This window comes from Amborella trichopoda, chromosome 8 (genome assembly GCF_054954075.1).
Source record: "Amborella trichopoda isolate Santa Cruz 75 chromosome 8, AtrichopodaSantaCruz75HAP2 v2.0, whole genome shotgun sequence".
NCBI classification, from domain to species: domain Eukaryota; kingdom Viridiplantae; phylum Streptophyta; class Magnoliopsida; order Amborellales; family Amborellaceae; genus Amborella; species Amborella trichopoda.
Genome location: NC_142343.1, coordinates 1,405,354 through 1,433,264, shown reverse-complemented (window position 1 = coordinate 1,433,264; position 27,911 = coordinate 1,405,354). Strand labels below are relative to the sequence as shown.

General features: G+C 34.9%; 2 protein-coding genes across 12 annotated transcripts; one reads left to right on the top strand and one right to left on the bottom strand.

Annotated features, from left to right (window-relative positions):
* Positions 1-185: 185 nt before the first annotated feature.
* On the bottom strand, positions 186-10,859 carry LOC18437886 (Small nuclear ribonucleoprotein family protein). Of its 9 annotated transcripts, none has more exons than XR_016060250.1 (5): positions 10,626-10,837; positions 5,965-6,164; positions 2,193-2,633; positions 774-2,109; positions 186-564 (listed from the first exon to the last, which is right to left on the bottom strand). XR_016060250.1 is itself a non-coding variant. In XM_011626436.3 (4 exons), the coding sequence occupies exons 2-3, from the start codon at positions 6,125-6,127 to the stop codon at positions 2,242-2,244; spliced, it is 555 nt and encodes a 184-aa protein (XP_011624738.1). In that variant the 5' UTR covers positions 6,128-6,164; positions 10,626-10,837; the 3' UTR covers positions 186-564; positions 2,193-2,241. The 9 variants fall into 9 exon arrangements, 6 of the variants coding, with proteins under 6 accessions (XP_011624738.1, XP_020525333.1, XP_088729320.1 ...); XR_016060249.1 differs by having other exon boundaries at positions 774-1,162; XR_016060251.1 differs by having other exon boundaries at positions 774-1,125.
* A 6,655-nt stretch (positions 10,860-17,514) lies between these two features.
* On the top strand, positions 17,515-26,325 carry EPC1 (Nucleotide-diphospho-sugar transferases superfamily protein). Of its 3 annotated transcripts, none has more exons than XM_006848085.4 (5): positions 17,515-17,861; positions 22,476-22,872; positions 24,654-24,817; positions 25,250-25,320; positions 26,021-26,325. In XM_006848085.4, exons 1-5 carry the CDS (start codon positions 17,665-17,667, stop codon positions 26,179-26,181), a joined length of 990 nt encoding a protein of 329 aa, XP_006848148.1. In that variant the 5' UTR covers positions 17,515-17,664; the 3' UTR covers positions 26,182-26,325. The 3 variants fall into 3 exon arrangements, with proteins under 3 accessions (XP_006848148.1, XP_088729317.1, XP_088729318.1); XM_088873191.1 differs by having other exon boundaries at positions 22,367-22,872; XM_088873192.1 differs by lacking the exon at positions 22,476-22,872.
* The last annotated feature ends 1,586 nt before the right edge of the window (positions 26,326-27,911 follow it).

Below are 27,911 nucleotides of genomic sequence, written 5' to 3'. Positions count from 1 at the left end.
TTTTCATTTTCGGTTGAAAGTTAAAACTTGAAAAGAGTGAATGCTTCTTTGCCAAAAAAAGAAAGACAATTTCTAAAGGAAGACAACTTTCAATTCCCATATTTGTGAGTGTGATGAAAAGATTTTGATGTCTCTCTTGAGTGCAAAACAAAAAGAACTTCCACAAGATGATTCTGAGGCGAAGATTTAAACTCACGAACATTCTTACATTAATCAAGTATATTTCGGCAACACCGACAAGGAAACAAAATTGTTCAATTTTCAGGACCACGTTCCGTAATTACACTCAAACCCACAATTTATTCAGACAATTCAAGAGAGTAACTGTTACCAATGAAGTAAGCTAGTTTTCTCAGTAGGACAGGACATTACTGATCACCTGGTCACCTCATATGCAATCGAAATTTTCTTGAGGTTATGGAGTAGAGTCGGCCCAAAGAAGCAGATCAGTAACATGGTCAAACCTATTGGCGAATAGAAAAAGGAAAATTTGACTATCATCAGAGTTTTCTGATGCTAAGCGAGAAACTGGAATGTCTGCAAATGGATCTCTTCATGCAAGACCTGTAGAAAACAATAAATGCACATTTCAACAACCGGACTCTACATGATAATCAGCACACAGATAAAGCAAAGCTTGATATGAATATGGGTTGGATTACAGAGGCATCATGTGTTTCTATTTGTTCTCCTTTTTGTCCTAAAGAATTTAGTACACAGCAATTGCCATGAATATGCTTCTAATAGGCGTCTATAAAAGCTTAGTGACGTACTTATTTTTCGTGGACCTTTTCCATTCAGTTACGAAGAATCCTGCAGCACACATGACCATCATGTTTCATTTGGGATATCCCAACCTAGTTATGCTACTTTTGGATTGAAACTATTGGAAAAACATCCACAGCCAAGCATTCCAACACTAAGGATTCCGGTATCTTCAAGTCTTTTATCTTGTGTGGACCTATAGGACTTGTCGGTTTGCCTAAATCCTTCCTTCTTGTTCCTTCGAGACGGCTGTTTGGGGCTGCGTCCGTTGCCTAGATCCTTCCTTGTTGTTCCTTCGAGAGGGCTGTTTGGGGCTGCTTCTGGACGTGCCATGTGTTTCTGCTGAACTCAGTCACCATCCTGTAGGGCTGCAAATCCTTAGTTCCTTATTAACTTGCTGCATAGATTAGTTTTCAGTCTTAGCACACCGTTAGGAATAGAAGGCACCTCATATGCTGTCATTAGTTGTGGCGATAAAAGAAATGTTAGACAATGATTGCAGGCATCATGCGGGAGATTATCAGTGTCCCACTCGGAGAAAATTCCATTTCGTGACATTCATCGATCTGTTAATTAGGGAGACTGATTTGCGAACCAGATTGAATTGTGAAATTGATTCCTTACGAATAAGGCTTTCTGTTATGGTGATAACATGCTTTAATCATTTAATTCTAACTACAACCCGTTCTACGCCTGTGATACAACTTGATGTAGACTTTTATTGATAGACGTTCCATTAATAAAAAACTCTACATAAATATCGACACATACAGTTTTGGGCTGAGAATTATAGTTACAGAAAAAAAAGAACATTAGAGCCAAAATGGGCATAAATAAGATTATATGAACAGCAGTTCAAGTTAACCCAGACATATGAAGCAATTTATGCAATTGTAGCAATTTATACAATTGATAAAGAGAAACAAAATATTTAGATTGACCTAGATTGCTTGAATAGGGCTGCTATCACCACAAAGAAAAAGAGGCCCAGGGCTAAAATTTGGGCAAAGTATCAACTATCTCAGGAAAAACAAACATACCATGCATACAACCAGAGTCCAAAGAAAGAAACATACATACCTAATGTCACATAAGTTAATATTACTAACAATGTCAACTAAATTTCGACGGCTAAAATGGTAATTTGGGCTAATTATCCTCAGCGACCTTTCGAAGTTTTTTAACTTCTTTTTTCTTATTTCATGGATTCAAAATTTGATAGAAGGAATTGCCTGTAAAGCCTCTATACAGTGATAGCAAAAATCATAAGTGATGACCCATGGACACCATCCTTAGCAAGGGAAACCACCAACTCGTTAGCTTCTCTCCCGGAATGTTGTGAAGCTGACAACAACAATGCACAAGAAACAAATTTGCACCAAAATCCTACAAGTTCAGCAAGAAAAACAATTAAATCCTATTAATACCTTTTTAGCATACACATCCTGCTACAGGCCCTTTCAGCTCTCTCAAATATTATAACTTTAAAAGAGACATCTGTTCTTCAATAGAAAAATCGACATGGCAAGAAATTCGGCAAGAAGAAGGTATTAGCACAAGCCCTAAGCAACGTTGCTCCACGGGAGAAGGCCTGGTGCTATGTCCAGGCCTGAACTCGACTGCATCTTGGAGTATAATGTTGCCTTGCTTATCCAAACAATGGAAACCCCCAACAAAGAAGCGCCCATCACTCACTCCAATGAGCATTTTCCTGAACAATAGCCTTCGAACACGGTTTGATGCAGACGACAAATTAGGGTAAAACCCTACTTCCTCTTCTTGAACCTTATGATTCTCTGATGAGAAAGATGATGGAACTTCAGGCTCAACCATGGCTCTCTTTCTCTGGTTTAGTGCTGTGTTGTAACCTATCAAAAAAAAAGTAAGGGAAGTTCCTTAAGTTTATGGGAGATCAGTTCATTTAAATTTATGAGAATATGCTTATAGGGATCAGTAGTGGAAAAGTGCCATCATTTACCCCAAAAAAACAAGGAAGCAAGCTTTGAGATAACAGAGATAGAATATTGATGATAATCATCAATATTGTTTTAAAAATTGCATCAGACAGAGAATTTGTGTGCACTGACCTAGTTGCTTGGCAGAATCGGGAATTGGTAAGTTTGATAAACTCACCCAGTTCTATCAAATAATAGGCATCTCGATCAGGTCAGTTCCCACGCATCTTTTTTTTTTTCAATATTTTTTATATTGAAAATTTTCAAATTCAAATTATAATTTTTTCAAGGCCATTTCTCACCGGTCCGATCAAGGCCAAATTGGCAATCCAGTTGGTCTAATAGGTGACGGGTTCGACCTCCCAATCTGGAGGCCCATGCAATTTCTCATTTTCAGTTGAACGCTAAACTTGAAAAGGGTGCTTCTCTGCAAATGTTTTTGTATTCGCAAATGCTTCTTTACAAATGTTTATGACCAAACCAGAGCACAATTTTGACACTTGGCCACTCTGTAGTTATATTTTGACAAAAATTTTGGCTATAAAGAAGGAAAGAAACAGTGCAAGAAATCTACAAATTGATGCCCAACATGGACGTGAAAGGAACTTCATGAATACATAAATTCCCACATGATTCTAAAGGAAGTATCTGTTCATAAAATTCCTTTCAAGTCCCTCCCTCCATCTGCAGCACTGCTCAATAGTGATGCCATACAAGACTACCACTTCCTTATAGTTCCCTTACCTATCAAGCCCTTGCCACGTTTCTTCAAGGGGAATCTTCTTGCTGGAAGAGGCAGCAGACAATGAGGCATAATTACTGAAAAAAGGTCCTAAGTTCCAAAACTTTGGCCCTTGGCTCAACTGGTTGGATGTGGCCAATTGCAACCCTAAACCGACTGCTTGTACTGCCTTTTCAATGTACCCCGGTCTTGGTCTCATCGTACTGCCTTTTCAATGTACCCCGGTCTTGGTCTCAGAAATGAGACCAAAGTAAGATGAAATCGCAATCAATTGGGGCAGAAGAGCCTCACAACCTTCTCAGCATCATCCTATCCTCCAATTGGTAAAGTTTAACAATGGGTATCCTAATCACATCAACCATATTTCAAGTCTCCATTTGGAAATACGTTGATCAGCACTCTCTTTAGGGAATGGAGGCCGCTCTCGAAAAGCAAGGAATCTGACGATTTACAGCCAAATGGTCATTCCTCCAGATCCCCTACTTAATGAAAAACGCTCAACGGAGTGCAGGGCATGCCTTCATTCACAAACTACCTCATGATTTAATATTTATAGGTCATCGTGGCTTTTGATGTTGTGTACACCCCCAGCATCCGGCCAGCAAAACCAGCTACATGCGTAAATGAGAACGTCCTCAGCCATCACATATCCCTTGCCAAATGATTATTCACAAATTCGTTTTGAACCATTCAAATGAATTTTGATGATGTTTAAATGCATAAACTTGATCTGATTATGTTGATCATTTATATATGATCTGAAATCAATTCGATCAACAAAAATGGATCAATTGTTTGATGTTATCAACACAAAATTGATCATACATTGTGGCTGCTATTTTTGGACTTACGATTTGAACTTGTTTGAATGGTTGACTGCTACGTTTGAATGGTTGAAGTGTTCATTAGTTAGTTTTATGTCAATGAATGATGAATGTTCGCGAATTATGACTTCTTGTGTTCATAACATGAACATCAGATTTTGAACTTTGTATTTTCATACAAATGATTCATAACAATAAACTTCAAAAGTCTCATTTTGGTCACAAACATTTGCTCCGCAACAAGCCAAGCTTAGGAATTACCTGGAATCATGATAACAGATTACAAATTTCTTGCAAATAATGTTGATAACGAAGTATTATTGTGAAGATTCATGTTTTGATGTAGAAACTATAGCAACCATAGAGCTTTTGGCAGCCTTAACAACTCTTGGGTTGCATGATGCTAGAAATTCATATGTGAAGTGCTCATACATAAATACATAAATCTAGATCTTAACTTAAAAAAAAAAAAAGCAGTCTTTGAGTTTCTTTCCAAATATGCAACCCCCATGAAGCATTTGTTGGATTGTTTATAAAATTATACCCCATATATTTTGACAGTGAATAAGCCCTGTGGCTTGCCTGTCAAATAGGCGATAGCTCTATATCCAATCTCAGTTGAGACTGTTTAAGAAGTATGGTACACCTTATGCATGTGCTTATGTCATAGAGGAATGGATTCTCATCATTCAAACACACCACCACGTGCAACCTCAACAGCTAGAATTTGTTTATTTATTTATAAAATCATACTCCATCTACTTTGATGAGCTTGTTAGTATGATAAACTTGTGATGGCCAAGTGACTACAGGTTATGGCTGTATGCCTTAAGTATTAATGTTTGGATTGTTTATAAAATCATACTCCATATGTTTTGACAGTGAATAAGCCCTGTGGCTTGTCTGTGGAAATAGGCAATAGCTCAATATCCAATCTCAGTTGAGACTGTTTAAGAAGTATGGTAGACCTTATGCATGTGCTTATGTCATAGAGGAATGGATTCTCATCATTCAAACACACCAACACCTGCAACCCCAACAGCTAGTATTTGTTTATTTGTTTATAAAATCATACTCCATCTATTTGATGAACTTGTTACTATGGTAAACTTGTGATGGCCAAGTGACTACAGGTTATGGTTGTGTGCCTTAAGTATTAATGGAGTATTTTTGGGATGTGTAAGTTGTGGTTGATTGTTCTTGAACTCCTTTTTATACACTTTGCAGAACCATATATATGATGTGGAGTTGAATGCAGCATATGATAGTAGTGTTCATGAGATTATCATTTATTGTGGATGGATGTTCCTGTGACATAATAGAAATATGCAAAGTTCGAATTCATATGTCAACGAGAGAGAGAGAGAGAGAGAGAGAGAGAGAGAGAGAGAGAGAGAGAGATTGTAAGAGTAATGTTTACCAAATGGAGCTATTCACAAAAGAGTATTGTCTAATATGCCATATGAGATAATAATAAATAAACATATAAACTTTTCAATAAAATGTCATGCAAAAAATATGTGCAAATAGTGAGAATGGAGACAGCTTCTCAGACCACCAGACTTTCGTTCTTCTCTTTTATTACATGATCTGGCGCAACTGCCCTATTATAGGGTTGTACGATAACTATTGTTCTCTGCTCACTTATTCATGAAAAAACAGGTAGCCACTGACTTACCCAAAAAAAAAGGAGAAAGCTTCCCAGACTCCCAAAAAATTCCAGACAACTTATCAAACACAGGTTCCCAGACTTCCAAAAATTCCAAGTAGCTTATCAAACACGGTATTTGCCAGTTCCAAAACTCAGGAGGTTCCAAAGTCCATGGAGACAGATCTTCCATCTCCCAGGAGGTTCCGCTTCCAGTTATCAAACAGGCCCTACAAGTAATGAGAAAGGGGGAAAAGGAATTTCCTTTTACACGCAAGGAAAAGGAAAAGACAACTTTTCTACAGAGAGAAATGAGGGCATTTCTCCAGAGAATGTGAAAGAGAAGTAAAGCAAGAGAAGCCTAGAGAACCCTCGGCCTTAGGTGCTCGCTGGTCTAGGCAATGCTCCTAGGGCCTTGGCCACCTAGGCGCAGAGACAGTCAATTTTTTCAACACTATGACAGAGAGAATCAAAAGAAGGAGAGGGAGGCAAGTTGTATAAGATTTTAATAGAAGTAGAAAAACAATAAATGAGAACAAATCAAATTGTTTAAAGTTCCAAGAGATAAGTGAAATATTTACGTTCTTTATTTTAATGAAAAGCGAAAAGTCATAATGGAGAGAGAATCAAATTGTCCAAACTTTTAATAGAAGTGGAAAAAGAGGCAATGAGACAATAATCAAACTGTTTCACCATCCAAAGAGAGTTAAATTGTCTTAGCTTTTAAAGGTAATCCAATTATCTAACCTTTTAATACAAGGAAAAAGAAGGGCATGGCGAGTGAGAAAAAACATTTCTAATCATTTATGGGTGAATATCATGTCTAATCCTCGAGGAAATTGAATTCAAATTTTCTAAGAGCTTCCATGATGAGAGTTAAATTGTCTAAAGCTTAAAAGGAAAACTTTTACTGCTAATAATAAGATTTATAGATTGGAAATAAAGAGAAGGGATTTATCACAGATTAAGATATCAGATATGTTTTAGGTAAGCATCAAGCAAATAATTAATTTAACATGGGTTAGGGATGATTTCAATCAGAAATTCAACTAAGTTGAGATAGAAAAAGATACTAGATGAACTCTATAAATGAATGTGGGGTGACATTTCATCATCTTAGTACCAATAGGCATTTATCAAGTAAAATGTTTCCGTGTCTCTACACACATAATTTATATGTGTTTTGAGACTCATAGCTATCTGATCTTGATCAGATGGCTGATGATAAATTAAGAACATATCACAGATTGGTGCCACTCCCGATTGTCCGATCAAGATCGGATAGCTGAGATAAAACTGAGAATAATATCACAAATTAGTGCCACTTGTATTTGTCATACCATATTAATGCGTGACATTATTATTGACTCACTTCTAGCCATTTGATTATGATTGAACGGCTAGATATCTCTAGATACTATAAAGTATAAATATCTCCAAACACCTCAAAATAGAAAGCACTATCCTAGTATTCCTTCTAAGTTTTAAAATATCTTGCAGCATTAACTTCTCTCAAAAAGTTTCTTCAAGCTCCTAAAGCCTTCCACTCAACATTTGGTGTTTTTAGACATCATTCATTGCCCTAAAAAAAAATTTAATCCCATTGCAGCCCACCTTCTTTATTCCCAAGGCCTCAGTCTCTTCTTTCATTTCCGCTTATCTCTCTCTTACGCCATCTCTCCCCCAACCTCTCTCACTCTCTCCCCCCGTCACTTCTCTCCTTTCCATCTCTCCCCCAACCTCTCTCACTCTCTCCCCCCGTCACTTCTCTCCTTTCCATCTCTCTCACACCCTCATCCATCTCCAACCCCTCTCTCTCTGTTGAAGATCGATGAGGGTGTGAGAGAGAAAGAAAGGAGAGAAGTGATGGGGCGAGAGAAAGAGAGAGGAAGGTAAGGAGGGGATTACCAGTGGGCTTAGGAAGTGAAGAGAGAGTGGCTAGGGGGGAGAGGGTGTACGAGAGAGAGAAAGGTAGGGGGAGAGATGGAGAGAGAAAGAGAAGGGAAAAATGAGAGAAGAGACGAAGGCTTTTAAGGAATAAAGAGAGTGGGCAACAATGGGATTAAAAAAAAACGGGGTAATGGATGGTGCTTAAATACAAAAGACGTGGGGAAGAAGGCTTTAGGGGCTTTGAAGAAACTTTTTGGGGAAAGATAATGTCGCAAGATATTTTGAGCATTGGCGGGGATACAAGGATTGTGTTTTCCATTTTGGGAAATACAAAGATATTTTCCCTAAATTATATATATATATAATGAAACATAGAAAGATCCCCCATAGATACACCTCTACATTAATCTTATTATTTGTAATAATCAAGCTATTCTTCCCCCTTATTATGTCAATAACAAGTTCAAGTATGAAGAGCCAAGAATAGCAGCCTCTGCTTTTGCACTTGTCTAAAGGTCGAACTTTCTATATCTCTACAAACATATAATTTAATTGGCAAAAAACATCCAATCATCTAATCTTGATCAGACGGTTGAGAGTAAGCCAACAATAATGCCATGCATTACTATCACTTGATAAATAAATAAAAACACCCGCTTATGACAATGTTCTTCGTTCACTCTCAACTATCAAATCTTGATCAAATAGATAAGACTGACACCAGTTTGTCGCATTGTTCTCAACTTACAGCAAGTTGTTCAATTAAGATCGAACAACAGTGGATCTCCAAATGCATACAAATTATGTGTGCGGAGACATGGAAAAGTTTCACTTGGCAAATGTCATTTGGTTCTAAGATGATGAAATGTTGCCCTACATTCATTTACATGGAGTTAATCTAATCTCTCTCTCTCTCTCTCTCTCTCTCTCTCTCTCTCTCTCTCTCTCTCTCTCTCTCTCTCAACTTAATTACTAGAATTTCCAGCAAAAATCATCCCTATGTACCTATCTTCAACACAATTATTTTCTGGATGCTAGCAAAGCACCGCTCACTCTACCTGATATTTAATTGTATGTGACATATCGCCCCCTTCTATTTCCAATTTATAAGTTCTTCATATTAGCATCAAGGAAGCCTCTTTTAAAGCTTAGAGAATTCAACTCACTCTAGAAGCTTTTAAACAAACTCCCTCTTTCTCTAATTGGTTAGACATGATTCGCTCTTTCTCATTGTATTAAAAGCTTAGATAATTTAACTCTCTTTAAAGGCTAAGACAATTTGTTTCTTATTTTAGAATATCATACAATTTGGTTCTCTCTCTTACTACTTCTCTTAAAAGCTTCAGAGGCATGGGGCACACAATACTTCTCTTTTATTGTATGAAACTATGAATAATGTGAGCCTTAATATCAAAATACTCGAACAGACCATGAGTTCTTGTTGTCAATCTCTCGACCATTTATTACTAAACTTGAGCAAAGAACTCTTCTGAAGGGCACCATATCAAAGGCTAAATTGCAGACAACATAGGTATGATACAAGGGTATGGTTTGCACAAGGTTGCAACCTTAAACAATCAAATTAAGGTGTACCCCCAAACTTGGTCATGAGATGCAATTTTGGTGTTGAAAATTCTTATGAAGCCGTGAAAAATCTATTTTTGTCTCTACATATAAAAATTTAAACACCAAAAATGATTCATATCAAGCAGATATATAAACACATGAAAATCTTGAAAATGGACGGTCCAAATAATGTGTTGCAAGATGTACAATTTTTAAGATTGTCAATTTTTAAGACTTGCAATCTCTTTTTTTTTCCATATCTATACATCTCATTGTCAAGATAATCAATTAGATGTTTTTCCAACATCAAAACAACCATTTTCGAAGGGTTTTAGAGGTGAAACTTAATTCTATGTTAAGAAGTCAACCTTATATAAAAAAATTTCATGATGCAATGACTAAAAAGCTAGATGGAACTGAGTTTACAAAAATCGACCAAAAATTATACCTGGCTCAATTATAGAAGTAAATGATTTGTTGATAAGTAAAATCATTGGCTAAATTTAGAACCATGAAGCCAAGTAATTGCATCTAAGCCACCCATCAAAGAGAAATTCTATAAGAAAATAAGAAAATCAAAGAGAAAACCTATAACAAAATAAAAAAAACTCCAACTACGATCACATAATGAAACCAAAGAACTGGAACTTGTTGGATTTCTAAAAGAGAAAAGAAATATCACTCCAAAACCAACATAAATCAAATAGAAACACAAAATGCATGGCATAAAAATTCATCTCATAGAAAAGGGGAAAATCATAACCTCATCAAGTCGTTAATCATAGAGAAAATTGAAGGAAAAAAAACCCATTAATTTCTCAACAAGTATTTTTCAACAGCCAAACAAACCAGAGACACACCTATGTTACACATAGCAAAGCAATCAACCCAAACCTGTAAAAAGAGGTAACAATCTCAGATACAGGGCAAAGAGAAAAGCCTAACACTATGTTTAGAGAGGTAAAATCCTCATAGAGAAAACAGAAAGAAGCCTAACGTCTCAACATGCTTAGAATAAATAATAAGAACATTAATAAAAATTAATTAATTATCCACCAGATAATTTTCATCATATCAAATGCTAAATCCTTCAAAATAAAAGCTCCAAATCTACAACAGCCAGGCGATGGCAATCGAACAAAATCCTTCTACTATTTATAAAAATGCAGAAATATGCAACAAAACAAACCCTAACTCATATAAAAAAAGGAAATCAGAGTACAAGTAAACGCCACCTGAGATGCGTGACTCGTAAGGCACTCTAATCTCACAATAAATGGCAACCTAGGGCTTCTAGAGTGACAGAGTTGCAGAGCGAGAAATCAAGATGCTTCGAACCATTTTAACGGGAGAGAAGAAGCCAGAGAGGCTTTGTGGAGAGATGATGATATTTTTTGTGAATAAACTGTAGAGTCCCGCGGGTACACATGCTTCACCATATTAATTTGAGACATTATCGTTTTACGGGGCCAAAAAACCCGAACACAATCACAGTGGGTCAAAATATCCCATTCACAGGGTTTACTTTTTAGTGTCCGGTTTCCATGAGGTTCCAACCTTTACCACTCATGTAAAATATTCTTAGGATTATCTCAAAATCTAATTTCATATCTAATTATAAAACTTTAAACTTAAAAAATGATTAAAATCAAGTACATCTATAAGTATAAGAAAAACTTGAAAACGGACGGTTTAGATAATGTATTGTAAGATACACTATTTTTCAGACTCAAAATCCTTTTTCTTTTCGTAGCCGTACATTTCAATGTCGAGATCATCGATTAGAGGGTTTTTCAACATTAAAACAACGTTTTCTGATGGATTTTTTAGGTGCATCTATAGTTCTACATTTTAAGGTTGCAATCTTATATAAACTTTTTCCTACCTTTTAATTTTAATTTTAATAAATATGTTTTTTAAAAGGAAATAGTTTATATAAGAGCGATGCTCTAAACAATTAAATTAAGGCACACGTAAAAAATTCACTAGAAAAGGTTGTTTAGATGCTCTAAAATTCTCAAGTCGCTCATTTTGACTTAAAGATGTATGGACATGAGAAAAAAATGATTTTACGTCTTGATATTAGTGCACATTGTCATGCATTTCTTGGACCGTCAATTTTCAAGATTTTCAAGTGATAATAGATCTGCTTGATCTACACTATTTTTAAAGCTTTAAATTTTATAATTAGACATGACAAAGGAATTTCAAGCCATCCCAAATATTTTCAAAACTAAAACATCTTTCAATACTATTTACAGGTATACCTTACTTTCATTGTTTAGAGCCTCAGCCTTATACAAACCATACCTTGAACTTTTTAAAAATAGATATTGTATACTATGAGGCCATTCTTTATTCCAAGGATGGCCAAATTATTTCCTACTACCAAACCATTAGATGTTACATTAGATGGCTGAGGATATGTTACAAAGAGAAATTTTATTTTGACCTTTGAATCTAATTAATGATACACTCATAACTACCCAATTTGAAATTTAATATACATGAATGATTATGACCACCTTATACTAAAAGTAAATGATTTATTTGTATACTTTTTCTTAAAATATCTTAAAAAATATGCAAATTGCTCTTGTTCAATATGTATATTTTAGTCAATTGCTCCACTTTAAGCATGCATGAGCCTCTCAGATAGGTCAAATTACTAAACTATATTATAATAATATTTTTATATATAATTCATTATATAGTATAATATTTTAATAATATGGAACAATTTAATAATATTATGATCCCATCCCATGCATAGGTAAACGGGCATGGTTGTCTTAGGTTGGCAACCAACATAAAATTTTGCCAAAACTCATTGTGCATCATGATAAACTCATAGTATCTGATGATTATGATATAATATTATGATATTATAACATAATAATATAATACTATATTATAGTTTAATATTATAATATAATATATTATATATAATAATATAATATTATATAAGGGTATATAATACAAGGGCATATAAGTGTATAAATGTCTAAATTTTGTTGACTACAATCATAAATTATTCTGCAATGTGAATACCTTAACCATATATATATATATATATATATATATATATATATATATATAAAGAGAGAGAGAGAGAGAGTAACGATCATATAGGACCCTCCCCCACCCATGTGTGTAGGACACCAAAGGATCACCATTAAAGTTGACACAGATCTCTAAAAAAGTTATCACATGGGTGTGGAACTCGATTTTTCTATAGATCCGTGTCAAATTTAATGGTGATCCTTGAGGGTCCTACACACATGGGTGTGGAACTCGATTTTTCTATAGATCCGTGTCAAATTTAATGGTGATCCTTGAGGGTCCTACACACATGGGTGAGGGAAGGTCCTATAGGATCATTTCTCATATATATATATATAGGAAAAAGGTTTCCTAAGGTTGGAGCGTAGGAAAAAAAAAAATGGAAGCTTATGGATTTTTACCATCCATTTAGTTGAACAGTGAGGGTTAAAAAAAAGCCAAATTTGTCAATCCTATGAAACTTTAAATGGAAATTTGAAAACGATTGTATAATAATATAATACAACAATCTTCAAACACCATGTTAGGTCCATTTGTTTGATCCAAATTTTAAAATATACACTATTTTTATTATAATGAACAATTACAAAAGGAAAATTTTGAAAACACAATCTAGAAAAGTTTTTTTTAACCCAATTAATATAGGTCGTTCGTCGTCCACTTTGATAAAATGCTTAGATTTAGGCCTTTAGAAGGATTATTTATTTTTCAATTTTATTATATAGTTTTATTATCATTAGAAGAACAATGTTAAAAAAGAAAAAAACGATTTTGAGTTTGTAAGAGCTAAGTTCTTAAAATTCACCAAATGAATGTCTAGATTCATTGTTGAAGGGGACTCATTTTGACCATATATAGGGTTCAAATTTAACTTGTTTTTTGGATTAATTATTGAGATGAAGAGGGAGTGTGTATAAAATTTGGGTCAAACAAATACTAAAAATATGGGTTTCTATAAGTGTGGCTGCATTATACTATGATACGACCGTTGTATTAGATCACTGCCCATATATATATATATATATCCATATATATATATATATATATATATATATATATATATATATATATATATATATATCTATGGTCAAAATGAGTCCCATCCAATAATGAATATAGACCTTACATTTGATGAATTTTAAGATCCAGGCCTTCACGAATTCGAAATCATTTTCTATAATTTGTACACTATATATGATCAAAATGAGTCCCCTCCAATAATGAATATAGATCTTACATTTGATGAATTTCAATATCTAGGCCTTCACGAATTCAAAATCTATTTTTTTTTAACATTGTTAATCTAATGATAAAAAAAAATATCTAAAAAATCTAAAAAGAAAAAAGATCATTCTAAGGTCTAGATCTAAGCATCTCACCAAAGTAGACAACCTATATTAATTGGGCTAAAAAATACTTTATAGGTTGCATTTTCAATTTTTTTTTTTGTAATTGTTCTTTAGAATGAAAGTGATGAATATTTTAAATTTTGAATCCAACAAATGCCCTTAATATGGTTTTTTAATGTTGTTTCATTATATTACTATACAACCGTTACATAAAATTACTTTTATATATGTATATATATATACTAGTTTCCCCAACACACTTTATCAATCAGGCCCTCAGTTTTTAGGTTACCAATTTTCATCGACTTTCTAGAATCTAAGAAAGTTAGCAACAGGATGCACCTTATTAGCCCTCCAAACTAGAGTGGTAAAGCCACATCCCAACAAAAATAAGATCTTTAATCACGACCTTCCATTTAGAGAAAGAGCATTATCCACTGCTGATACCATTGGCATGTAACCTACCTTGGTGTCCATTATGAGAGAGAGAGAGAATATGCTTTCCCCATTTGGAGAGACATGGAGCTGTCTTCCTCCACCACTGAAGAGAGAAAGGAAGGGGATAGGGATACACCTTGTTTTAGAGAGAGAGATGATGCCTTGGTGTATAATAGAGAGAGAGTACACTTTGCTGGCCTAGTGGCAGAGTTCTTCAGCCATGTGATTAAAGCTGATAAGTGAGCCATGGCTCTTTTCATGGATGAACTGAGCCATGGCTCTTTCCATGGATGAACTGACGAGAAAAATAAAAAATATACCATGAAATTGTTTCCAACTTTTGAAAGTAATGATATCATGCTCATGCCGGGAGTATAATGGTTTTTAAATCCCCCGAGTCATACCCATTTAGGATTAATTTTAAAATCCTAAATGTTGGGGATTTAATTTTTTCATTTAATATTAATTTTAGAGTAAATTATGGATATGGCCCAATTATTGTTTTCTTTTATTTTTACCCTTCTTAGAATGGAACATTAAAAAAGTCATTGTTTTAAAAAATAAATTACTTACATGTCTTTTCTACTCGCCCTCTCTCTACTCAGGTAGTGCGAGAGGGTGGGTCTACCTGCTCTCTCTCTCTTTTTCTCTCTACTCGCCTTGTCTACTCGGGCAGAAAGAGAGGGTAGGTCTACCTTCTCCCTTTCTCTCTCATCGCCCTCTCTCTACTCGAGTAGAGAGAAATAGAGAGGGCGGGTAGAGAGAAATAAAAAGTAGCAGGTAGAGAGAAAAAAGAGAGGGCAGATATAAAGTGGGTAGGTAGAGATTTAATTGGTAGTATAAAAGATGGAAAAGATAGTTTAGTCTTTAAAACAATGACTTTTTGAACGGCTAAAATCAATAAAAAACACAACAAATGGGTTATGAGTGTGATACTAAAAATATTGAAGTTAGAATGTCTACAAAGTTCATTTTCGATTATCCACAACTTTCCTTTGATTTTAGAATTTAAAATTTTGGGGATGTAACTTCTTCAACCGATGAATTACTTCAATGAAAAAAATTCCCAATTACACCTTCAATATACTTGGAAAAAAATGAGATCTCAGGATTGATTAGAGAGCGTTCAATTTTTAAAAGGTGAGATCTAAGTATCAAAAAACTCCCATTTCAATTTTTTTTTTTTTCTTTTAAGAATAACCATCTAATAATTCTTAAGTGGAATTTCAAATTTGAAAAATCATCTCAAATAGGTATTCCGACATATGGATCATATAAACACTATACTCCTACCGGAACAAAGGGGCTCAACGTCTTTACAACAACTAAGGGTCTCTATTTTGAATAAGGTAGAAAGAGAGAATAAAGGTTACAATATCGAGGCGTTATAACAAATATAACTTCCATCATAACGATGGCAATAACATTCCCTTCGTTTTTAAATTTGAATGGGCTTGATAATTATGGATATAAAAAAAAAAGAAAAATTATGTATATATCTGATATAATTTGCGTTATTATAAAACTATCGAATAGTTTCTGTTATTACATATCTATCCATTTTTTTCATATTATAACGAAATTTAAAAAAAAAAACAATTTTATTTTTTTTCGATTGTTGAACAACCGAATTCAAGTCTCACATATATGCTCGCATCAATGTAGAGCTTTAAATGTCACAGCCATGGAGGAAATGGATTTTCAAGCCATCTCTGGAATTTTAGGTGCTTATTTTCATTCTTTAGATTATTGAATGCGGCCTTACCGACTTTTGTAAAAGTGCTGCCTTACCAAAACTTCATCATGCTATTTATTGGGAAAAAAATTATATAAGGCATCTATTTTATATAATAAAATGTACGGCCATTTCGAAACCCAACCTTGAAATGCAGTTTTAGTGTTAGAAAAGCCTCAAATTGATCGAAATATACAATTTGTAAAGCTTTAAAATCGTTTATCTTGTAACCTATTATATTTAGTACGTCCATTTTCAAATGTTCAAAGTTAGGCCACTACATCATATTTGAAGCATAAAATTTATTAATCCGGGGCATAAATAGATTTTCAAAGTTTTGTGACTATGTTTTTCAGGTGGGCTTTGAATTATGTTTCAATTTTTAAAGTAAAAGTCCAATCTTTGTGGCAAACGCACCGCTTATTATTTAAACATATAAAAATTTCATGCTTATATCAATCACGCCTTTGATTATCTTAAAAAAAAGATTAACAAATGGTGGGGTTCATGTAAGGCTTAAACTTAATTGTGTGAACCTAAAGTTTGAAATTTTGGCGATCCAGATTGCCCTATCTAGATTAAAATTAATTTATGGTGATTCAGATCTCTCAATATATGAAGATCCAAACAACATTCCCTCGAGCATTGTTCTATCATAAAAAAATCGAATACATCACCGATTCACAAGCCAACATTTTTCTAAAATGGTACTTGATTTTTACTTTTATTTAATTATTTCTTTATGATTTTGACAAAAGAAAAGGCACCGTGGGCCACCCACATTTTGATCTTAATTAGAGTGCTACATCATTAGTGACCTCATTTTTTGCACCTCCAACTCATGCATGCATGTCGCTTTTGGGATGAGTGTAATGTTTATTTTATAAAGGCTTTGCATGCCTCCAATTTAAAGGGCCTCACCTTTAAATATTTTTTTGGTTTCTTAATTGCCGTCCATGCATTTAAAAAGAGAAATGTATTAAGATTGTCCATACATCTCGATCTAATGAATTTTTTAGGCATGCCTTGATTGTTTAGGGCCTCACCTTTCAATATTGTTTTTGGTTTCTTAATTGCAGTCCATGCATTTAAAAAGAGAAATGTCTTAAGATTGAATAAAGACAGTCCAATATTTGGAGGGGGAGATCTAAGTGTTAGTAAACTAAAAATTCGCACTTCCATCTGGCGATTGTTTGGTGGTTCCCAAAATTGAAGACTGAAAAAACTCCTCCCAAATAGGTCTTCCGATCGAGCGAGTAGATGCACAGTACGCTCCCGCGGGAGCATAGAACACACGCTAGTACCAGCCCGGCTGCAACCCAATTCAAAACTCCATTAATTCGCCGACATTTCGGCTCCAGATTCCAATTCTATTCCTTATTATTTTTCGCCGAAAAAGGACAAATACGATATTTTGGACCGCTTCTCTACCTTCCTCTAATTATTGGTTCCGACAACGATTCTTTTAAGTCACGGGCGGCGCCGCCGCCTCCTCAGAAACCCTAATTTTGACAGAATCTTAATGAGAAAATCGCCTCCGGTGATTGGCCCTTCTTTCGATGGAATTGGGGGCATTTTCCAACTCTAGTTTCTGCAGTTGCAAAGGCTGGAAAGAGAAATCGCCATTTTTGGGGGTTTGAAACATGTGCCGGACCATTAGATCTAGTTTTTTGTGTGGTGTTCTCTCAGATGGTGGTGATGAGAGGGGGGTATAGTAGAAGGCTGGTTCAGAGGCTGAGGCAGGCCTTGATCGGCCTGGGATCAGTTAGGGTTAAGCTTTTGCTTCCATGTTTCGTTTTGTTCATGCTGGTTGTGGTCGCAGGTAGGGCTGCTAATTTCATGGGATGGAGACACAAGCCTTTGAAGCAGGGATCTTTGCCTCTAGGGTTAGGATTCTTCTTCTTCTTCTTCTTCTTCTGGTTCGGGTTTGGGTTTTGGGGTCTAAAGTGTTGAATTTGTATTCCTTTAGTTTCTTTGATTTTGCTTGTACTAATTCATTCTTAATAGCTCGTTTATATTGTTTTTCTTCGAAATTCATCTGAATTTTGGTCATCTGGATTTTTATTTATTTTTGTGATTTTTATGGCTCATGTGGGTTGTGGATTGTTTATTTTCTCAATGTATAACAAATACTATTTCTCTATGTATAACAAATACTATTTTTGGTAAATGGACCCCAACTTATACCAACCCCTCTCTCTCTCTCTCTCCACAACCAACATAAACACATTATGATATTGTATGTGAATTTTGGGGAAGGGACAAGTCGTATCAGCACACTTGAATCACTACTACTATCATTATTATAATCATTATCTATTATTTGGTCCGGTGAGATTTGAACTTGGGAGTATTATGAAATAGTAATAAATGAACTATGTATTATGTCCTCTGTTGACTCGATTGGTTTATTAACTCTTTTTTTCCCTTTCAAAATCAATTGATGCTTGATTAGAAAGTTTAATCTTTGGATAATTGTTTTGCATATAGTTTCATATGGAAATTAGGTTGCTACTATGAGACACAAATAAATGGAATTTGTGCCATATCTACGTTTGAAAACATTGTAAAATTGCTAAAATTTATGTCATGGTTCATTTTTATAATTTTACCAGGCATCATCTAGTTATTATTTGGGAAGATTTCTGGGCAATAAATAATATTTATTGGTCTTCTTTTTGTTGTATGTACTTGATGCGTGTATGGATTTTTATGCTTTCATGAGATTACGAATAAACTTGTCGTTTCCCAATTTTTTATCTTTTATTTTTTTGTGGAGGCTGGATTTCTCCAGCGTAGGGAGTTCAAGCCTTGAACCATGGGTTGTAGCTACTTATGTAAGGGGTTCAACCTGTTGGCGATGGAGCTTTTTGTTTGGCACGCTGATGAGTTTGTCTTTTGTTTTTTGTATGAAAACGTAAATGCATTTATTAATGGTATAACAGAGGGGAAATCTACTAAACGAGCATCTTCCACTTCACTGGCTTAATTAAGAAATCACTAAATAAGTGATTAGCTGAAAAATCCACCAATCTCCATGGCCTCATCCACTCCAAACTAACCCATCTGATTACATTAACATCGCTCCTAACTAAGCCACCTGATTACATTAACAAAGTCATCCTACATGACTTGGAAACTAAAAGATGGAGATGCAAACATCCTAATGCCATTAAGGAGGGGCCTAAACCAGTTCCTGTGTAATCGATCTCTTCGACCTTTGTGAGTCACAACGGATTACAAGTGTACCCATCCAGTTTGGGCTTCACAACTTCTCTTTTCAACCTTCAATGATGTAGTGCACTAATCCCACGGTTATTCATCATGCTCAATCTTATCATTCATATTCTTGACCACTACCACAGCTCTTGTTCTAACCAAAACTTTCCAAAAATTAGAAGGATGTGCCATATTTTAGGAAGGACCATCAATCCTTGATTTAGCGTATTCACAGGACTTGTGGATTTCGTAAAATCACCTATATAATCCTGAAGAAATCTTGGAAGTACTCCTAAATTCCATTGATTAACTTGTGATGGACTACGAGTCTTTTATAATGGAGGAGTAAGTGTTCCATTCTATTTTTAGCTCCTGGCGTATCATGCCAAAATTCAGGACCAGCAACCTTTAACTTACTGGTTTGCACCCACGGTTATCGCATTGGATGTGATTACTGTCCCACGAAGCAATTTTTTTCAACAATCACTAACCTCGAAACAATAGAATTGTTCTCTGGTTGTGAACTTAATTTGGCTTCCTTTAGATCCTGGGGAATTGTGTATCGGCTACCACTACATTGGGCATCCCTTTTTTCTTGGGGAATGGCTAAGTGAGAGTTCCATTGTATTAGGTTATTAAATTTAGCACAAGATCGGATAGCAATATTGCTTATGGGCTTTACGAACTGGTTCCAAGATTGGAAAACAATAGTTTCTATGAGACCAAGCCCAAGGCACAACAAGTAAGCCACTGAAAGGAATTTGATGCGTAACTTTGATGGGAGCTCCTTGGGTGATCTAGGTCCTTTTGGCATTGGTAGTATTTCCAGTGACGGCGAAGATATGTTCTAAAGTTCTAAAGGCATTTCTTGGGCATTTTTTTTAATCAAGTTGGAACTAAAATTTTATTGAATAAGATCGGGAATGGCCTTACAAGACATGTAAGGGCCTCTGGTTGCAGAGAGTGCCTTGTTGAATGTTGTTAGATGGGTGACCTAATGAGCAAAGAGGCAGTGATTCCAAACACTAGAGAAATCTTTGGGATCCACGTCTCGTTGGCTATCTCCTTTCTTCATGTTCTAAGGGTCACCAATTAAGGCTGCTGATTCTTAGGCTAGGAAGGGGGTTTCAAGGAGGGACTTGACATAGGGAACCTTTTCTTGCTCCAATTTATCACCTCAACCTCAAGATGAGCGGAAATAAAGAAAAAAAAAAAAATTTCAAGTCCTAAAAATAATATACCTTGATAAGTTATGTGGACTGACTGTTTGCAAGATTTTCAAGTGTTTATAGTATACTCACATATGAGTATAATTATTTTCCTATTGCCAATTAATATTTTCAGCCCTATTTGGTTTTCTTTTTGCATTTTTCCAGTTCATGCGAGCTATTAATCCCATGTGCGCATGCACGCGTGGTGCGTGAGAGAATTGGAAAGGTTGATACAATTTTTATGTAGAGAGAACCTTTGGATGCTTTCACAAAATTTATGTAAGGAGAAAATATTTGGATTCTTTCACCCAATTTGAATGTTAAGTGCATGCACATAGTGTATTCTTTGAGACTTTCACCCAATTTTAATGTTAAGTGCATGCACATGTGATTTTTGCGTATGAGTAAAATGCGTATTATTTAAGTGAATCTTTTTGTGTATAGTATTTGAGCTTTTTTTCTCTAGCAATTGAGAATATTAGAAAGAAATGTGTTTTTTTTTTTTGTATAGTTTATTTAAGATATTGGAGATGACGAACTATAAAAAGTGGAAATTTGGTATTGAAACTTTCCTCAACTTTTCTTCTTAAAGATTTATTTCCAGATTTTTATAAATATTCAATTTATTTACTTGTTTAAGACTCTAAAATTATTTACATAAGAAGATTTTGGGAGGTGCAATAAAGCGGGTTGAATTTTATTTAAAGATAATTAAACTTGACATGGAAAAATCATTAAAAATATTTTAGTATGTATTTAGAATGTTAAACAGTGGGCAAAAGCTGGAATTTTATATAAAGTTTAATATAAGTTTTAAGTGCATGAATCATTTTTAAACTACAAAGTTTTTAATGTGTATTTGGAACCATAAAAAGAATAAGCCAATTTAGCTTGTAGTATTTGTTTTGATCATCTTTTGTTTCCAAATATTTATCAATATTCAACATATTTTATTAGTTTAAGACTCCAATTTTCTAGAAATACATTTGAGGCTCCAAAATTGTTTATACTTCGGGAGGTACAATAATTTTTTATTTAAAGTTAAATTGAAGTATTAAATGGAAAGAATCTTTAAAAGTCTTGTGATTTGTATTTAGAACAATAGACCAATGGGTAAAAGCTGGAATTTTATTCAAAGTTAATTCAACTTTTAAATGAATCACTTTTCGATTAAAAATCTTTTAATATATATATTTAGAACAATAAAAACAATTGAGCCTTCATATTTTTCTCACATGCTTGTGTTTTGTCCCATGTGATACCTATGCTCTCTTGAGTATCAAAAAAAGTTACTTATAAAAAAGGTGCAATTTTTGGTATTTTCAGTCTCCTTTTTTTTTTTTTGTTAATGTCTTATCATGTTGTTAATCTATAAATTTGATAATATGATATATGGACGGTGGGCACTGATTTTTGCCTCTGCATGGTTTGGTGGCTTGATTTTTGTGATTCGCGAATTAACTTCACTTGATGAGCTAACAGAACCATCTCAGGGTGACATGTCACAACGCTTTACATTAGGTGCTCTTTTCTGCAGCATATCTTGTTGTTTTCTTGTTGGATCTATGTATCAACTGCTTGCTACCTTGCTAACGTTGGTTTGGTTGGTCAAGTCAAATTGTACGTTCATATTGTTTTAAGGGGAACGCTTTAGGCCAATTTTTTTTTTTTTTTTTAATTTTTTTTTTAGAAGTTGTAAACCTTGTCAAAAAGATGGTTACATGTTGCAGTAAGAAATGTTTTCCATGCTTCTCAAAAAGAAATTTTATTCAAACGGCTAGTGTTCTACTGTGTATATTTTGTAACTATAAGGAGGGCAGTTCGTAAGAGAAAGATGGGCATGTTCATAATTGTTTCCTTGCTTATATCATTTCCTTGAAAAAAATTCTACATGTCACCCATTAATTAGATGCCAAATTGTGGGTGTTGATTTCGATGGTTCACTATCTTGCCGTGTACAGGAAAGGATACACCATTTTGATCCTTGAAAAAAATTCTACATGTCACCCATTAATTAGATGCCAAATTGTGGGTGTTGATTTCGATGGTTCACTATCTTGCCGTGTACAGGAAAGGATACACCATTTTGATCAATACATGGAAGAGAAATGACCTTTTGAAGCAATCTGTGGAACACTATTCATCCTGTAGTGGTCTTCATTCTATACACATAGTTTGGAGTGAACCTGATCCCCCGACAGATTCCCTTCGGGGTTTTCTGCACCATGTTTTGCAGTTGAAATCGATAAATGGAAGAGAAGTTGATTTGCATTTTGACATTAATCAAGAGGACAGCCTGAATAATAGGTTCAAAGTCATTAAAGATTTAGAGACGGATGCTATTTTCTCAATTGATGATGATGTTGTCTTCCCATGCCCCACAGTGGAGTTTGCTTATAGCGTATGGCAAAGTGCACCTGATACCATGGTGGGGTTTGTACCTCGCATGCATTGGTTGGATAAAACAGTAAGCCACCTCTTGTTCCAATCTTTTTATTGTGCACCCAAATCATTTTTTTGGGGTTGTTAGTCTTGTTGTGTTTTGCCAATCAAAGAAAAAGTCAGCTTTTCATTTTATGGGAAATTGTGAAATGTGTTCTTGTTCTTGCTCCTCCCCCATAAGAACCAAAACTGATGTTTATGTAGTCTTGGTTCCGAAGTCCAAGGAATTCTTTTGTATATCATAACATTGTAGCATGATTTGGATTCATAGTGGGGACAGACTCTTTTAGGAAAGTATGACATACAGATGATGCGTATGGCATACCATACATAGCGTGGCATCCACCATCCATTGTATAGATGGATAGATGTCTATGATATACACTACATGGGTGGGTATGCACCATTTGTTTTTAAGATGGATGGGTGGGATGAATCATAGTTCTGCCCTGATTCTCCGTGACTTTTGACTACTGTTCACTTCCCTCATTCATCTTGAAAGCAGAAGGTGGACGCCCCTTATGTATATTGTATAACATCCACATGATGTATATCCTATGCTTTTCTTATCTTTAATGTATTCAAAACATGATCTTAGTGTGGACTCTGTGTTCTTGTTCTTGCTTCTCCCCCATAAGAAACCAAAACTCCTGTTTATGTAGTCTTGGTTCCAAAGTCCGAGGGCTTGTTTTTTATACCATAAGATTGTAGCATGATTTGGATTCACAGTCAAAATGAACTATCTTTTAGGAAAGTATGACATACAGATGATGGATATGGCATACCATACATAGTGGGGCATCCACCGTACATTGTCAAGATGGATAGATGTCTATGATATACACTACATGGGTGGGCATCCGCCGTTTGTTATCAAGATGGATGGGTGGGATGAACCATAGTTCTGCTCTGGTTCTCCATGACTTCTGACGCCTGTTCACACACATTCATCTTGAAAGCAGAAGGTGGACGCCCCTTAAGTCTACTGTACAGCATCCACATGATGTGTATCTTATGCTTTTCTTATCTTTAATGTATTCAGATCCTAGCGCAATCCAAGTGTTCTTAGTATCCCCTAAACACAAATTCTTTTATAACTAAGTGTGGTCTTCTTGTCCAAGCTGGCACTATTAGCTTTCTGATTGTTATAAATATCGTAATTACATGACTGCTAACAAAAAGGATCATAGAACCTGTACAATTATATGATGTTTTCCAAACCGGTTAGTAAACTTATTTGACGTGGATTTGTCATTAACTATATCTTTTTAATGGAGTGGTTAACAGCATAGAAATTTCATTATGAATTAATTGTTAATGTGATATTACACCGACTTCCAGGATGTTGCGATCTAGTTGATGAATATCAATAGTAGACCACTAGGATTATGGTGACTTCTTGTTGTCTGTGTCTTCATAAGCTACAAGTTTTAGAGGCAAGTAGGCTACGATGATGGAGTAGACAGCCTCTCATTTGACAATCCACAGATGGTGTTAATCACTTTCCTTTGTTTATGAATCCTGGATAGCTGGTTCTCCCATCCTTCAGTAAATTCGGATATCCGTAATTTTAGATTCTTTCTTTTGTTTAATGCTTTGTGAGGTGGGAATGCCCAATAAATTTGAGTTACATGGACTAGGTTTGGTTTTCTATTTTTACAAAGTGGAGAATGACTTGGATTTTGTGTAGTGTGAAGATCTGTAAGGAAATATATCACCTCAGCAGAGACTGAGAACTCATATATGTGTGTGTCTGCACTATAAAAAATATGAAACTGCATCTGATGTAAAGTTCTTATTTTGCAGAAAGAAGATGAAATGTATTATGCGTATGGGGGTTGGTGGTCTGTTTGGTGGATGGGTACATACAGCATGGTCCTTTCCAAGGCAGCTTTTTTCCATAGAAAGTATCTTGATATGTACACAAATCAGATGCCAGCTTCCATTCGGGATTATGTAACCCGAAACAGGTTTCTTTCTCCTAACTTTGTTTAACGTTCTTTTTGGAGTTTCATGTTTTCCTTTTGCCATTACTCTTTCATTTTTCTTTTAGGTAAAATGCACTATTGTCTGATGGACTACGGGAGACCATTGTCCATTGGGTTCATGATTGTCTGATGAAAGGGACGGTGATGGAGAGAGTTGGACTGACCATTGGGGTTTATGTCCTGTTTTGATGGAACCAGCTGTCTCTCCATCACTTCCATCATTTTTGGATGGTCGTGATGTGTTAATGTGTTTAACTACAGTGGACTATGGTTAAAAGAAAGGATTATGGTTTTTCATGGTCGAGTGGGCCGCGGTTTACCTTCCTTGAATTTTATGGTTATTGGAATCTTTAGTAGTCACATTATGGGGCTGTCATGATTTTCTTGATTGTAAATTTGGAATTCTAATATCAGGAATTGTGAAGATATTGCAATGTCTTTCCTTGTTGCAAATGCTACTGGTGCTCCTCCTATATGGGTGCAAGGTAGGTGACTCAGCCTTTCAGCTTGTAGACAACAATCCATAGGTGTAATTTGCGTTTTCTAAAATGTTGGCCACATTTAAACAAATTCTATAATTTTTTTAACAGTATGCAGCTACAAACAAATCTATGCCTTTCCTTTCTTTTTCCTTTGACTAACTGATACATATGCAAAGTTTGAGATGGTGTTTTCTTTTTTTTTGGGGGTTGTTTTGTTTTTTTTGGTTCTTTTTGTTGTTGGTTGTGCGGGAAGGGGGTGTTTGTTCCATGCGGAGGTGGTCATTTCTCGTGGTAAGAAAGGAGCTCAAGATGTGCCTGCCACCCTCACCACCTAGCTTTGAGCCCATTCCTAGAGCGATGGTGTTTTTTTCTTCGCATTGAGTTGCTAACATTCCATGTTTCAAAGCTTTGCAATTCTAATAAATTTGCCAATAATATGCAGCTACAACAAATCTATATTTTTCTTTTTCATTTTTCTTCTCATTTAAACTGACCAGTTACCAATACAGTAGATGCTGTTTTCTCTTAGTTATTATTAATCAACATAATTCTGCCAAAGTGATCAATGGTTTCAATGATGTATTATCTCAAAAAAAAATGATCAATTGAAAATATAACATCTACCAGTTCTGCTGTAATGTTTCCCATGACTAAAAGGAGCAGAAAAGGTAGGTAAAGGTTTTATGATATGTGTATTACGCAGGTAAGATATTTGAGATCGGGTCCACTGGGATTAGCAGCTTGCAAGGGCATAGCGAGCGAAGATCTCAATGTGTCAACCGATTTGTCATCGAGTACGGACATATGCCCTTGGTAGAGAGTAGTGTGAAGGCTGTCGATAGCCGCCGAAGATGGTTTTGGTAAACATTCACATTTTCCAGGGTAGTTATTAATTAAGAGTGAGCGAGGGGGCATTTTCCAGTTTTTCTACGTGCCCTTGTATCATAAATTGTCAAATTATGTATTCCTATTATAGTCATTCATATTGGGTTTGAAGCCATTTAGCAAGTTAGTGCCTCAGTTATTCATTCATATTGGGTTAGAAGCAATTTAGCAAGTTATTGCCTCAGCTTTGTCTGGTGCTTTTTCAGATTTTCAGCTACTTATAACGTGTTTAAAATTTGTAGAACAAGGTAACAGAAAAGAAAAATGAAACTTTATAGTCCATTGGGTAATGAGCATCGGATGAAAGGATGTATGGTGATGGAGATAAGGGAGCCGCAATTGGCACATGTTTTGGTGCTCGGAGTCTCTCTCTATAATCATCCATCGGACCACCCCAGTGAACTATGGTTTTCCATTGTCCTTTTCGTTCTAAGGGTCCGGCTTTGATGAGTCCTCTGACTCATTTATTCATGTGTGTCCTCCCTCCATAACCCATCTTAGGCATGGATTTTGAATCCAAATTTTCAGGATCTATGATCTCTATCATGGTGATCATCAATATGAAAATAAATAAAATTTAGACTTGAAATGGTATTTTTTGAAAAAAAATTTGGCCATTTTTTAGTTTTGGGATTGTATACAATGAGGCCATTATCTTTTTTTTCATGGACGTTACAAATTACTTCTAGCCACTAAATGTCAAATTGGGTGGTTTAAGGTGTGTTTGTAGTTGAGAATTATTTTGGCACTTAAGGTTTGTCTGTAGTTGAGAATTTTTTTCGAACTTAAGGTGTGTCTGTAGTTGAAATTTTTTTTTGAATTTTGAATCTAGTTAATGACATGTTCACAGCAGCTTGATTTTAAATATAAAGGACCATAGTGATCGGGTCCTCCTTTAGCTAAAAGTAAAGTCTCTTTTTTATATTTTTCCTTTTAAGCTTTTTATTCGGTCCTCTTTGTCATGTCCAGTTAAATATGGGGGTTTGATGTTTTGAGGACCCATGTTTCTTAAACACATAAAATACTTCCTCCTGAGCTAGTACGATGAAAATAATATTTTTTGAAGGCAATTTTCAGTTAAAGACACTATAAAAATCTTAATCAGGGAAATGTTAATGTGCACACGTTAATTCTTTATGAAGGAAGTAAATAATGAAATCTTTGTTTAGAGAAAATATTCAACAAAATTGTTTACCTTTTGTACAAGGTCATTAGATGTGAAACTTTGTTGATGTAGGTAGTTCATCCCAATCACGCATCTGATGGTTGAGGGTGATTATGAAATTATTATATCAAAAGATAATAGTCATGTAGTATATGTTTCTTTTTTTCTATTAAGGCACTTGCTATTGTTGATAATTCACTGTTTTCAATAAAATTAATCATGTTAATGAATTATGTATTGTGTATTAATGTCAATTATAAAGTTATATGAAATAAACTTCTACGCAGTTTTACATACAATTTTATCATTTTGAAAAGGGATTTTTGTTTTATTCAAAGTAATTTGATGATATTATCATTCTTTTAATAAAATAGTTAGAAAAATGTTAAACAATTAAATAATATTATACATATTACATGAGCCACAACTTAAAAAGTAATATTATAGTATATTAATTTTAGATAAAGCTAGAGTACTCTAGACAAGATTAACTATCCATACAGGCTCTAAACGGTTAATTGTAGTTTTGGAGCTTTTTTAAAAC